The 14,574-nt window shown below is 41.6% G+C and overlaps 1 protein-coding gene across 1 annotated transcript in view; it reads right to left on the reverse strand.

Moving 5' to 3' along the window:
• LOC118006646 (5-hydroxytryptamine receptor 4) overlaps positions 1-14,574 on the reverse strand; it is an 89,768-nt gene that overhangs the window by 38,866 nt on the left and 36,328 nt on the right. Inside the window, exon 5 of the mRNA XM_034999362.1 lies at positions 13,463-14,031. Coding sequence (XP_034855253.1) covers positions 13,463-14,031 — 569 coding nt within the window. The remainder of the gene's footprint in view (positions 1-13,462; positions 14,032-14,574) is intronic.

Raw genomic sequence — 14,574 nt, forward strand, 5'->3', positions numbered from 1 at the left:
CCTGGGACTCTGCAATCACGACCTGAGCCGAAGGCAGAAGCCCGGCCGAGCCACCCAGGCGCCCCTACAGCTTCCCTGTTTTATTGGTGTGGAAAGAGATGACGGCTGCTCGGTGATCAGCACAGGCTTCCTGCTCTCTCTGCTATACCAGGGGTCCTCAGTACTGCTGTACATCAAAGCTCCTAAAACACGTGCACTTCTGGCCCCCAAGTGAACCCATTAAATAGACCCTCTACAAGTGGAACGCAGGCTCAGCTCGTAAAAGCTCCCAATGCCATCTTTGGATCCGGCTGTGCTCGGGAGTCTGCGCCGTGGGCACCGATCGCGGGGGCCTGGTACACAGAACCCTAGAGCCCTGGCCACCCGTGCGCCTGCAGAGCCGAAGAGGAAGAGCAAATACACACGGACCGCACCCGACTTGTTGGACATGGTTACCGTGTTTTAGTTTGGCTCGGAGACGTGCCTACAGGCAATTTAAAAGCCAGAGGCGTATTCAACATGACAGCCCCAGTTGTTCGGCACAGGGCACAACGTACCCAGGAAACACGTCTCATCTCATGGTGCTTAAACAATTATTTATAAACAGCCTGATTAACTTATCTCTGGGTTTTTCTTCTGGCAGAGGGAGCTCTGCCTTCCTTGTCTGAGGGCAGTGTTTGGAACACAGAGATTTCTCTTGACTCATTTCTTAAGAAATGCTCATCAGGAAGCTGAGAAAATAACTGGAGAAGTTTGTTTAGCCAAGACATGAATGATGTTGTACATACAATTATAGCAACAGCCATTGCACTGGCTTCCGTTCAGGGGGCGCTTTCTGTGCAACAATACGAGCTGGACTCAGCTCTGCACATCTCTTATATTTCACCTTAACAAAAGCCCGAGGAGATGGGTCCTAAGGGTATTCCTATTTTACAGATAAAGGAACGGAGACCCAGAAACGCCGGGGCTATGGGTTAAAGGTGGTATCACCAGTAAATGACAAGTCTCGGGACTGAAAGCCAGGCGTGCCAAACCTCAGCACTTCAGCCCTTATGCTTTGGGTTACATACCAAAGTTCACCTTCTTCTAAGTCAGGGGTGGGAACTTTTCCTTGAAAAATGTCTCCGTGGAGGGAATAACGCTTAGGCCTCAGCATTTCGGTCCAGAAGAGGGCATCCTGGAGGGCAGCTTAAGCCACTTGATTACTGAACGCAAGACAAGGGGAGCTCTTCTGATGTTGTTATTCTGCCCGTGTTCCTGGTGTGATCCCAACAAGCACGACGTCTCCTGAGAGGCTGCTTTAGGTTGTGATTGGGAAGGACTGGGGACAGGCCACCTCCTTGGCTGTGTGACCAGCGCAGCCAGACAGAAACCCAGACCTTGGTTTAATGCTCTGCTTGTCGCCATCTTGAAATTCTTCAGAAGTTTATCTTTGAACCTGTGAGGTCTGAAGGGACAATGGAACATGCGCGGGTGACAGGTGGGCACCGGTGGGCACAGACTACTTGTGCATATGTGTATACGCCATAGCCCCTTGCTGCCTCAAAATGTGAATGACGCCCCATGAGCACACGATTCTGGTTAAGATTAACCATCGTAAAGATTAGTAACTAGCCTCCAAGCAAGTATGGTGAACACATTATATATAGAAAGCACTTTCCCTTTTCCCATGGTCTCTCTGTCAGCAACTTCTACAACATGTTTACCACTGAGTCTTACTGAATCTCCACAGATCATGGGTCCACCAGAATCCGGCGCTCATGCTTCTTATCTACACTTCTATGACTGAATGACTGGGAATGCAGACAGCCCCGAGAGACCACGGTTTCTGATTGACTGGAACTTGGCCAATGCAGGAGGAAGGCAGTGCTGTGCTAAGAAGAAGGAACCAACAAAAAAACCCTGTCTTTTCTCACTCATGGTGCTCCCCCGTATTAGCCAACCACTTCTGCTGAAAATACCAGCACAGAAAGAAAGGATAAGACACGGCCGACCATGGCTCCTTTCAGTGCTTCCTTACTGATCAGGAAGCTGAAGGAGGCAGAGTGTCAGCAGAATGTGCGTGTTATCAAGAGGTGAAGTAAAAACAGTCGCATTAGTTTTGTGCACTGTCTGGTAAAAACAAAATACATACGCACGCTTGAATTGAGAAATCCGATTCGTGTGATTTGTGTCACTTTGGTGATTCCTTATAAACAAAACGTTCTCGTATTTGCACTGAAAACTGGTACTGCATACTATACAGAAGAATGGTAAATTTTTGCTAATAATTTAAAATTATATTTTATTTTTCTCCTGGAGGAGAGGTGAATAGCAAAGAAAATACACCATGACAAGTTGAGAGAAAAACTGCAGATGAAAGAAAAAGGCTTTACGTTTTAATACTTTCGATGAAAAATCTTACCTGCCCTTTGACCAAGGGGCCCTGTATTTGCATTTTGTGTTGGGCCTGCAAATTATGTAGCGAGCCCTGGAGGAGGCTGGAGGAGATAAGGCAAGGTCATCCTCACCCATCTTTGATTCACCCAGATTAAGTCTGGCATTGGCTCAAAACAATGAGGTAAATGTTGAATCCAATTGTAACCTCCAAAGTTCAAGGTAATAGCCACAAAATAGCTTTTAAATGTCAAACAACTTTTCAACATTAGCAGAAACCTCTAAGCATCCAAAGTAAAATCAAACCTAAATTACTGTCTCATCCATGGGTAATCTTCCAACCCACAGTGTGAAAATCTGTTTAAAAGGGAAATTCTGGTGTGTTGACATTGAAAATTGGCAAGTGATGTGCCAGTGAAAAAAAACAATGATTCTGGTTATGAGATTAATAAATATTTGTTTAAAGTGATGAAAACTTATTCGACTATACACGTTCCAGGTGAGTAACAGAGTCTGATAAAAGCGTCCATTCATTCAACCAATAAGCATATGAATTGAGCCATGTGCTCTACCCTGGGGAAACTTTTGGGAATAAAACAGACATGTTACCTGCCCTCATGTATGGACAGTCTGACTAAGGAGACAGATAATAAACAAGTCAACAAAAAATAAATACAATGATAAATTCTGATAACTCTTATTTATAAAGGAAACAACAAAAAGCAATAGCCCAGAAGAATTTTTTTCTCCTACTGTTTTTAGTAGAACCCTCATTCTCTTTCCCTCTTTCTCACTTTCAATCTCTATCCTCATATTTACCACCTCTGTTGATTCCATATTTAAACCTGAGCATACTAATCTTGTGCACGGGAATATCAAAGACTTCTATAACACATCCATTAGAATTGGCTTATTTTTTATTGAGCTTTGGTTGTTAAGAGTAAGTCCAGGGAAAAGCATACATTGCCTCATTCCAGAGAGAAGGCTCTAGAGCTGTTTTGTCCAATAGAACTTTTTACAATAATGAAAATATTCTACTTATAATATGCAGTTACTGAATCCTCGGAATGTGGTCAATGGTTACCCTATCGGATAGCACAGCTCTAGAGATCCCCAAGTCAACAGAAAAACTGTTTATCAGGGGGGATTGAGGGTAGGTAATGGAGGATAGTAGCCAAGAGCCAATTTAGATAGACAAGAAGTTCTTTGGGAAGTGCTTGCAGAAGTTCTCAGGCTTCTGAGGAACAGGATGCGTGTCCTAGGTTTGGGCAAGGTCTAAACTTGGAGAACCACAAGAGCTATCTAAGTCTGGCCTGAGAGCAGAGAACTCCGTCCCGAAAGCTAAACTCTGTGTGCCATCTCTGCATTGCTAAGCATGCAGTCTTAGCTATTTACCTAACTTATAAATAGTCTGTTCTCATAACATAATTATTTCTCCCCTGAAGACAGAGCTTTGCAGTTAGCAAAGAAATTTCACCTCCATTACCTCGTTTGATTTTCACAATGAGGTAGTAAGATAGGCAGGGCAGGGATTATTTACCCAAGAAACTAAAACTGGAATCCTCAGTGGATTTCATGTAGAGAAAAATATCTGTTCTAAGATTACCGTCAGCGCCACAAATCCAAGATCAGAGGGGCTAATCTTCATAAAGACAGTTAAACAGAAGAGAAGCGAGACCAGGGAAAAGGGACAGAAGCATTCCTTTACTCCTTGCAGGCACTTTTTACTAGGCTCTGAAGACTCCGAAGAGAACAGCCCCGGCAAGATCCTTGATATTTATCCAAGGATAATGGACAAAGAACTCCAGAATCAAACCCCCAAAAAACTCCAAATCACATCAGGATGGCTTGTTCCTATCTCCTGCCACACTGTGTGGTCAGAGCCTATGTGATCACACTTCACCTCCCAAGGGGCCAGAGTCACTTGGCTGGAAGAACGGCTGAGCTGAGGCAACTTCCAAAGGAATTTTACTAGTTCAATCACATAAAATTATCACCCTTTAAGAGACTCTAAAAGGATCTAAGAATTATAATATGTGTCATAACCCAGAAACACAATCAATGCCAGCATACGCTGGACCATTCCGATCCACTGGAGTCAGAGTCTGTGGTGTTCCAAGTTTAACACACGTAAGAATCATCTCGGCAAAAATGTCATTTTCCCTAACTTGCCCGAGTTCCATGAATGGGGTCTGGGATCTGTGTTTTTACTAAGCTCCCAGGTGATTTTAATGGCAGTGGTCTACTGACCATATTTTGAAGGAAAAATGATCAAAAGAAATAACAATAAAGATTACAAATAAGGGGACGTGATCGTGTTCTCCAAACCTTTAAGAATATTGCATGGAGAGTAATGGGAGAATGAAGAAAAGCCTCAGAAGGGACATAGAACTAAAACATACAGGAAGATGTAGCCTTGTTTTCTCTTGCTCAAGGCAGAACTAGGGCCAGCAGGCAGAAGGCATAGGGATGAAGATTTCAACTCAATATAAAGAAGACCTTTTAAATGCTAGAGTTACTCAACCATTGAGCAGGCTCATCAAGTACTATGATTCTCTCGTTGCAGGAATTCAAGCAGCGATTGGATGACCCTCATCAGTGATGAGGAAACTGTTGGTTAGGTAGCAATCCCTTCAGCTCCCATTAAACCTTGTCCACAACCCCAGCGATGTTCACTGTGCTGTAATTATTTACTTATGTGACTCTTTGTTCAGTTAGGCTGTGAGCTCAGGGAGAATCCGACTCTCCTTTATCTTTCTGTCTACCACCTCATACACAGTGCCTGGCACATTAGGTGCTCAGTACACAGTTACTGTGAATCAAACCTCAAAACCTAATAAATCAAGTCCCAGAATCTGCAAACCTGGTTTTTGATGAGTGTCCCATAACTTCCAAAGAAAAATTTGGATTTTTTTAGTATTCTCTTCTGCTTTCCACAGTGAACCCTTAGGAATATCTCTGATTTCTCCTTCAGTAAAATTTTAAAATTTCCTTCAACACATGTCTTATGTTTTCATTTTGTACTTTTTAGTAACTTCAATTACTGCTTCTGTGGATGATGGTATTTTTCCTAATCCACATTCCAACTGGTGATTTCTAGGATGTAGGAGTCACTGAATGTTGGGTTAGTTATTCAGTATCGGGACTTCCTTGTGAAACGTCTTAGTTTTCATGGTTTATAGTGGATTTTCCTGGTAAAAAATCATATTGTTCATAGTCACAGTTTTGCTCTTTTTTTCTCTGATTTTTATATTTCATATTTCTCCTTTCTGTCGTTTGGATTTTATATGCAATGCTGAACAGCAGAGGTGACAAGGCAACCTCGTCTTGTCCTGGACTTGAGTGGGAATGCAGCCAATGTCTCCTCACTAGGTTATTTCTTCCTTTCTCTGCCATTATGTCTGATGGGAGTTTCCTGGAGTGGGAAAGGTGACTTCTATAAGACTGAGAGAGAGGTTGGTGGATGGGGAAAAGCCATAGAGCCAGGTTAAAGATGCGACAAGGAGAGAGAAGCTGACTCCAAAATCTGCTAAGAATCAGTTCACACCCATGATGAACCTCTTAGAATCCACTGCCCACATGGTGGCATCATACCTCTTACTAATATATGTGGGTATACAAATTAAAACTGCCCAGGAAACATATATTATGACAATAATTCATGTTTGGAGACTATTTTTTTTTAAAGACTTTATTTATTTGACAGAGAGCGGCAGTGAGAGAGGGAACACAAGCAGGGGGAGTGGGAGAGGGAGAAGCAGGCTTCCCGCTGAGCAGGGATCCCGATATGGGGCTCGATCCCAGGACCCCGGGACCATGACCTGAGCCGAAGGCAGACGCTTAACGACTGAGCCACCCAGGCGCCCCTGGAGACTATTTTTTTTAAAGATTTTATTTATTTATTTGACAGAGAGAGAGACAGCGAGAGAGGGAACACAAGCAGGGGGAGTGGGGGAGGGAGAAGCAGGCTTCCTGCCAAGCAGGGAGCTCGATGGGGGCTCGATCCCAGGACCCTGGGATCATGACCTGAGTCGAAGGCAGACGCTTAACGACTGAGCCACCCAGGTGCCCCTGGAGACTATTTTTTTTAAAGATTTTACTTATTTGACAGAGAGAGAGACAGCGAGAGAGGGAACACAAGCAGGGGGAGTGGGGGAGGGAGAAGCAGGCTCCCTGCCGAGCAAGGAGCCCGATGCGGGGCTCGATCCCAGGACCCTGGGATCATGACCTGAGCCGAAGGCAGACGCTTAACGACTAAGCCACCCAGGTGCCCCTGGAGACTATTTTTAAGAGGCTATGTAACCTACATATCTACACAAACTAGTTCATCAGCCAATCAAATGGTATGTTCACTTCTATTTTGATCATGAGCTGGATATTCCAAAGATGCTTATCTCACAGAAAACCAAACACAACCACAGACATCTCTAATTCGTTCAGTTTGAGTGGTCAAAGTCCACTAAGACTGTCTGGCAAAAACACATTTTATTTCATTGGCTGCCCATATGTTTGTTCAATAAGATGTTGCAAATAAATCTTAAAAAAAAAAAAAAAAAAGGAGGGCAGAGGCACCCAGGTGGCTCAATCAATTCAGCAGCCAACTCTTGGTTTTGGTTCAGGTCATGATCTCAGGGTCCTGGGATCAAGCCCCTCGTGGGGCGCTGAGCTCAGGGAGAAGTCTGCTTGTGGATTCTCTTTCTCCCTCTGCCTCTGCCCCTCCCCCTACTCATGTGCTCTCTCTCTCAAATAAATAAATAAATCTAAAATAAATAAATAAATAAATAAAATAAAATGTTGCATAAGTCAAAGGATTACAAGAATAGGACCAAGACTGGAAGGCCTACTATTTCAACCACTGAGGCAGACTGTCCTATTTTTAGTTCAACCTGGAAAAGTAAAATTCTATTCTGTCAAAAAGACTTTAAAAGAAAAAGGCCCCACAGTTTTGGAGTGTTGTCATGACCTGGCTCTCCCCAGTGTGATTCTTGGGTTGCAGACTAAGTCCTCTATACGTTATAGATTCTCAGGGAAGATTTTTTTTTTAAGGGCAAGATAATTTTCAATTTTGAGTGTTTTAATCTTTCATTAACCTGAAGATAATCATGAAGACTTTGTGGGACCTTGGATCAATTCTGTACCCTCTTTAAACCTCGGTTTTCTCATTGTTAAAATAATGGTAATTATAATGGCAACTTATTTGGTTGCTGTAAAAATTAAATGCAATAGTGCATTCAAAGTTCTTAAATACAGTAACTGGCACATTTTTCTGGAATTATGCTAGGCATCATAATCATTATTATTAATAACATAGAATGACATAAATTTGTCAGTGAATGCTTTGCATGAGGAAAATGAAGTTGTACTTATCAAATTCCAAATTCTATTCTATTCTATTTTACTTTACTTTATTTTTTAAATTTTATTTTAAAGTAATCTCTACCCTCAACGTGGGGCTCAAACTCATGATCTCAAGATCAAGAATCGCATACTCTACCAACGGAGCCAGCCAGGTACCCCTCAAATTCCAAATTTTAAACATGCAGCAGGATGTTCAGGCATCATCCTACACTTCTGTGATTTACATTCTGTCCCTGTGGTTGGATTTCGCATTTACTTAGATTGAACTCCATATTTTCAGTATCAGCTGATTGGTTCTTCTTTTTCAAAGCTTTAAGTCTGCAGTTTAATATGATAGTTCTCCCTGAGAGTGACAGAAAGTGTCCAGATTTAGTAACATGGTAGATGACAGTTCCACTTATGGACATAGAGGAGACTCTGGAAGCTTGGAGTAGGTGGGTGGGTGGGATATATAAGAGAATTCTGTTTAAGGTACATTAAATGTGAGATTCCTAAGAGGCACCTATGTGAGGCTGTCAAGGAAGCAAATTGGATATTGTGGTCTGGAGCTTAGAGGACGGCTATGATCTAGAGCTATTAATTAAAGAGAGATTGATGGCACAAAAGCTATGGATGGTCAAATCACATTAAGTGAGAATGTCATTTGAGAAGAGTATAAAGAACCGAGCCCTGAAGAACTCTAACATTTAGAGGCCAGAGAGAGAAGGAAGAACCCACAAAAGTTACTAAGAACGAGTTGCTGGTGAGTCAGAGGGCAAACCAGGGAAGTATACTTTTTAGGAAAATTAATGTGAAAAGTATTTCAAGAAGGAAGACGGGTTAACTGTAAGAAGTCAAATCAATAGTGCTCTCAAAATTCGAAGTTAGCCCGGTGATGGGTATTAGGGAGCGCATATACTGCATGGAGCACTGGGGGTTGAACGAAAACAACGAATCGTGGATCACCGCATCGAAAACTGGTGATATATTGTATGGTGACTAACATAACATCATAAAATAAAATTAAAAAAAAAAAGTTAACCAAAGTCCAAAAGTAAGCAGAGGAGAGGAAAATGTATTTGCAAATTATATAACAAAGGATTATTATTTAGAATATAATAAATCTTCAAAAATTAATAAGAAAAATACAACAAGGTTGTCACACAAAGCACCAAATATGTGAAGGTGCAGTTTCTACAAGGATAAATATATGTCAACACTTTTAAATTAGTCAATAACTAACTTAAAAGAGGTTCAACCTAACAAATCATCTGGAAAATGCAAATTAAGTGACAGCATTTCTGTAATTAGCAAAATGGTAAAAGAAAAATAATGTATCGCGTTGATGAAAGGATGATGAGAATGCAAATCACTACAGTATTCTGGGAGGTCGATCTTACGAGAAACCTAATATTTTTAAATGCACATATATATCAATAGAGCAATTTCACTTTGGATAGCTATCTAAAATAAGATACACAAGGAAATTCAAGGGCATTAAAAACAATACAGTTAGATATAGCAAAAGATTGGTAACACATATTCACTGATGGGAAATTAATAAATTAATAAATAAAATAAAATAAAATAAATAATTAATAAATTTTAACACGCTTATGGAAGAGTTAAAGAGAATGAGTTAGATCTAAATGTCCTGAGGTGCAATGATCTCTAAAATACATTCTTCAGGGATAAAAAGCAAGGTGCAAAAAAGTACATATAAAATGACCCCATTTATATAAAATAAAGGGAATAAGAAAGTGGTCCCGTTTCATACTTTTGCATGTGGCTATCCAATTTTCCCAACACCATTTGTTGAAGAGACTTGTCTTCTTCCCATCGTATAGTCATTCCTCCTTTGTCAGAGATAACTAAACTCAAAATGGAGGAAAGACCTATATGTGAGACCTGAAACCAAAAAAATCCTTGAGGAGAGCACATGTGGTAATTTCTCTGACATTGGCCATAGCAACCTTTTTCTAGATATGTCTCCAGAGGCAAGGGAAAAAAAGCAAAAATAGGGATGCGTGGGTGGCTCAGTCAGTTAAGCATCTGCCTTCGGCACAGGTCATGATCCCAGGGTCCTGGGATCAAGTCCCACGTTGGGCTCCTTGCTCAGTGAGGAGCCTGCTTCTCCCTCTGCCTGCCACTCCCTCTGCTTGTGCTCTCTCTCTCTAACAAATAAATAAATGAAATCTTTTTTTAAAATAACAAAAATAAACTATTGGAACTATATCAAAATAAAAAGTTTCTGCACAATGAAGGAAACAATCAACAAAACTAAAAGGCAATCTACTCAATAGGAGAAGATATTTGCAAATGACATATCCAATAAAGGGTTAGTATCCAAGATATATAAAAAACTTATACAAATCAACACCCAAAAAGCAAACACTCCAATTAAAAAATGGGCAGAAGACATGAACAGACATTTCTCCAAAGAAGACATCCAGATGACTAACAGACACATGAAAAGATGCTCAAACATCACTGATCATCAGGGAAATGCAAATCAAAACTAAAATGAACTGTCACTCAGGGTGCCTGGGTGGCTCAGTCATTAAGCATCTGCCTTCAACTCAGGTCATGATCCCAGGGTCCTGGGATCAAGCCCCGCATTGGGCTCCCTGCTCAGCGGGAAGCCTGCTTCTCCCTCTCCCAATCTCCCTGCTTGTGTTCCCTCTCTCGCTGTCTCTCTCTCTGTCAAATAAATAAATAAAATCTAAATAAATAAATAAATAAATAAATAAATAAATAAATAAATAAAATCACTGTCACTTCACACCTGTCAGAAAGGCTAATATCAAAAACACAAGAAGCAACAGGTGTTGGCAAGGATGTGGAGAAAAAGGAACCCTCATGCACTGTTGGTGGGAATGCAAGCTGGTACAGCCACTCTGGAAAACAGTATGGAGGCCACTCAAAAAGTGAAAAACAGAACTACCCTGCGATCCAGTAATTATACCACTGGGTATTTACCCAAAAAATACAAAAACACTAAATCACAGGGACCTACGCACCCCTATGTTCATTGCAGCATTATTTACAATAGCCAAACTATGGAAGCAGTCCAAGTGTCCACTGATAGATGAATGGATAAGAAGTGGTCTATTATTCAGCCGTAAAAAGAATGAAATCCTGTCATTTGCAACAACATGGATGGAGCTAGAGAGTATAACGCTAAGCAAAACATGTCAGTCAGAGAAAGACAAATACCATATGATTTCACTCATATACGGATTTCAAGAAACAAAACAAATGAGCAAAGGGAAAAAAGAAAGAGACAAACCAAGAAATGACTATTGATTATAAAGAACAAACTGATGGTTACCAGAGGGGAGGTCGGGAGGGGACGGGTGAAATAGGGGATGGGGACTAAGGAACGCACGTATGATGATGAAAATAAATAAATAATAAAATACAATGAACAAAGGGAGACGAATCTATGAACATGTATGTTTTTATGAATGTTTGTAAATGCATTTAAAAAATCACCAGACTAGTTTTAATTGTCTCTGAGGTGAAGGGTAAGATCAACAGGATAAAAGCTGATTTTACTTTTGATAGTTTAGGTTTTATATTTCTTGAATCCGTCTGAATTTGTTGATGTCCTGCTTACAGGATTTTTAAGAAAAACATACATTGTTCTTAAGTGGTGCTCATACAATAGATCTAGAGAATTAACTGTATGCTTTATTAATTTATTCATCAAGAGTGTAAGTTCCTATTGTATATCAGGCAACATACTGGGTATCTCGTATGAAGCAGTGAATGAAACAGGCAGGATCCCTGTCCTTGCAAAGCTTACACTGTAGCAGATTCAGGCTGCAGTCTTCTCTGTGTCGGCTCCCCCATGCGTAAAAGATTCCTCACCTGCCCCGGAACAGTATCTCAGACCAACTTCCTGCCCTTTTCATTACCTCATGCAGAAATACAAAAACTGAAGTATGGAGAGTACATCCAAAAGCCGCCTCGAAACTACCATCTCCGCTTTACAACGCACTGCAGGTTCCCAAATGCAGCAGGGAGAAAATACCGTGTCAGTGAAATGGGTCTCTTGGGCTGCCCCTGAAGCCCCCAAACACTTTCTGTGACTGTTTCTATGGGGGAAAATGGCCCTCTGGTTCTAAACATCTGACTTGGCAAAGGCACTGTTAAAGCATCCTCTGAGAGCTGTTGACCGCCTGGACTCAGGCAACTGCTAATTCAGACAGCTTTTAGGCCCCCACACAGAAGTTCCTGCACACACACTTTATGGCTGGATTCTTCCTAGGACCCTCGCTTAAGGCCCAATAATCAGGAGAGAAGGCCAGCCTACAGGAGTGGTCTTGGAGGCCCTCCCACCGGTTGGAATCTCAACACCAGACTAGGCTTTAACTACAAGTCTGCCCACACTAGTAGCAGTAAATTGAATTCAGGCTTCTGAGCAGTCTCTGAGGCAAAGTGTTTACATTTCACTGCAGACCCTATTTTCTCTTTTCTTTTTTTACACATGCAAATGAAAATTCCCCAATTTTCAGCTGCCAGGACAGCTGAATACTGTCATCAGAAAAACTAAATGCTTGTGTCAAAGAAGGAACTTTTTAGAAATTCCTGTGCATCTTGAGGCAAAGAAAAAAAGGCTGTTGACAATTTATCTTTGCGACAGGATGAATGTACTTATATAACACATGGTTTTTCATGGCTGAGAACGACTCTAGCCCAAGGGAGCCAGAAAATTCTCAGGGTTTAGAGAGAGGCATCATGACTGCTCACTGAACATCTAGCTCCAAAGTTACTCCCACCTCCATCAACCCAGGTGACCTTGGGTAAACCACTTGACCTTCCCATGCACTTTCACATTCCATTTCTTTCCTCATGCTGCTCAATTTGCTAGAATGGCTTCCTTGATCTCTCCTCCAAGTCTCAAATTCTTAAAAAATGCTGTCCTCTGAGGCCTTTCCTGATTTTCTTAAGCCAAATCAGCTTTTTTCCTCCTCAGATTCCCTTTCTTGATTATCCATACCTCCATTATATCATTTATCATATGGTATTACTGTTGCACATTTATCCTATTTATTTCATTTATCACGTTATTTTGTGGCCATCTTGGGTATCAGGCCATATGTTACTCCTCCTCCTCCTACTAATCATATTAATAACATTGTTAGGAGAATTATGAGTACTTACTGTGTGTCAGGCCCTGAAAAAATACATCATCTCTAGCTGTCACAAAAGCCCTATGAGATGGATGTTATTCCTTTTTTTTTTTTTTTAACAGTTGAGTAAAATAAAACCAAGAGAGATTATACAAATGGTTAGTAGTGGCAATGAGAGTCAAAATAGAGTCTATTTTACCTTAAAGCCCATGCTTTTAACCACTACCTATAAATAATAATGGATAATATTTGCTACATGCTTACTAGGTGTTGGGATCTCTACTATGTGCTCTACACACATTAGCTAATTTGATCCTCACAAAAACCCTGTGATGCAGATACTGTGATTGGGATCTCAATTTTTTAAAAAATGAAATTGAAGTTCAGAGTGGTTAAACGACTTGCCCAAGGTCACAGAACTGTGGAGGCTAGATTTGAATAAAGGCCAGTCTCCCCCAGAGCCTGAGTCCTTATCCACTATTCTATTTCATGACCAGAGAGTAGAATTTTCTTTATTCTTTGTAAACACTGCACAGGTTTTCAAGAACAACCCCCTGGAAACAAAACACTGGAGGGGTACCCGTTCCGAGTCATGCAAATAAACAAAATCTATCAAGCCCCTAAGCACTCACCTTAGCACATGTGTGGATCCATTAATGGTTGTGGTTGAACAGGGGACAGTCTGGCCCAGAATGGAGGGTCTTCGGTAGCGCTCATCATCACAGCAGAGGATGATGAGGAAGGCACGTCTAAAAGACTTATTCAAGAAGGCGTAGAGAAAGGGATTCAACCCAGAGTTGATGTAACCAAGCCAGAGGAAAGCGGTCCACACCTGTCCAGGAACGGTGTAGTCTATGAATGGATCCACGATATTGGTGACAAAGAATGGAGCCCAGCAGAGGCAGAAGCAACCCATGATGATGCACAGGGTCTTGGCTGCTTTGGTCTCTGTCCTCATGCGATGAGTGCTGTGCTGGTCGGCTGGCTGGGACCTGCCTTCTGAGGAGGCTCCTGCCCGTTGTAACATCTGGATCTGGTGGGCATGCTCCTTCGCTGTGACGTAGATGCGGTAATAGGCCAGCACCATGAGGAGAAATGGGATGTAGAAGGCCACCACAGAGCAGGTGATGGCGTAGGGCTTGTTGACCATGAAGATACAGTACGTAGAGTTAGAGTTCTGGTTGAACTTCCTTTTTTCTATCTGAGAGTTGGAGGGAGAGAATAAATGAGGAAAGGGGAGAATGGGAAGGAAAAAGTGAAGAGAAAGAAGCAGGAGGGGAAGGAGGAAAATTGTGAGAAAAGAAAAAGGATGAAAAAGCAAAGGAGGGATTGGAAGGCAGAAAGAAAAGGAGGGGAACAAGGAAGGGCAGGAAGGAAGGGGAAAACACAAGAGGAAAAAGAGGAGGAAAGAGAGAAGAAGGTTTATCAGCCAAGTTCTCTTTTCCTAATAAGCCTATAGCACATAGAACCACGAAGGTAGAAAGGAATATGATTGCATCCTGGGGGGCAGAGGGACTGTCTCTGCACAAGGGGTTGAAGGCCCCAGGGAAGAGGAGAAATAACATAGGGACAAAATCATCCTTCAATCTCTGTACCCAACTGAGAGCTGAGTTAGCGTCTCCTCCCTCCCCCTCTGCCTGCACACAATATATCTGGTAGTAAAAGTCTTTGAACTGTGGCCCGTCTCTTTCAAGACTGTTCTTACATCTCAGCATTTCCTATATAAAATTTAGAATTAGCTTAT

The sequence above is a fragment of the Mirounga leonina genome, unplaced genomic scaffold, assembly GCF_011800145.1.
Source record: "Mirounga leonina isolate KUSES-001 unplaced genomic scaffold, KU_Mleo_1.0 Mir_98, whole genome shotgun sequence".
NCBI classification, from domain to species: domain Eukaryota; kingdom Metazoa; phylum Chordata; class Mammalia; order Carnivora; family Phocidae; genus Mirounga; species Mirounga leonina.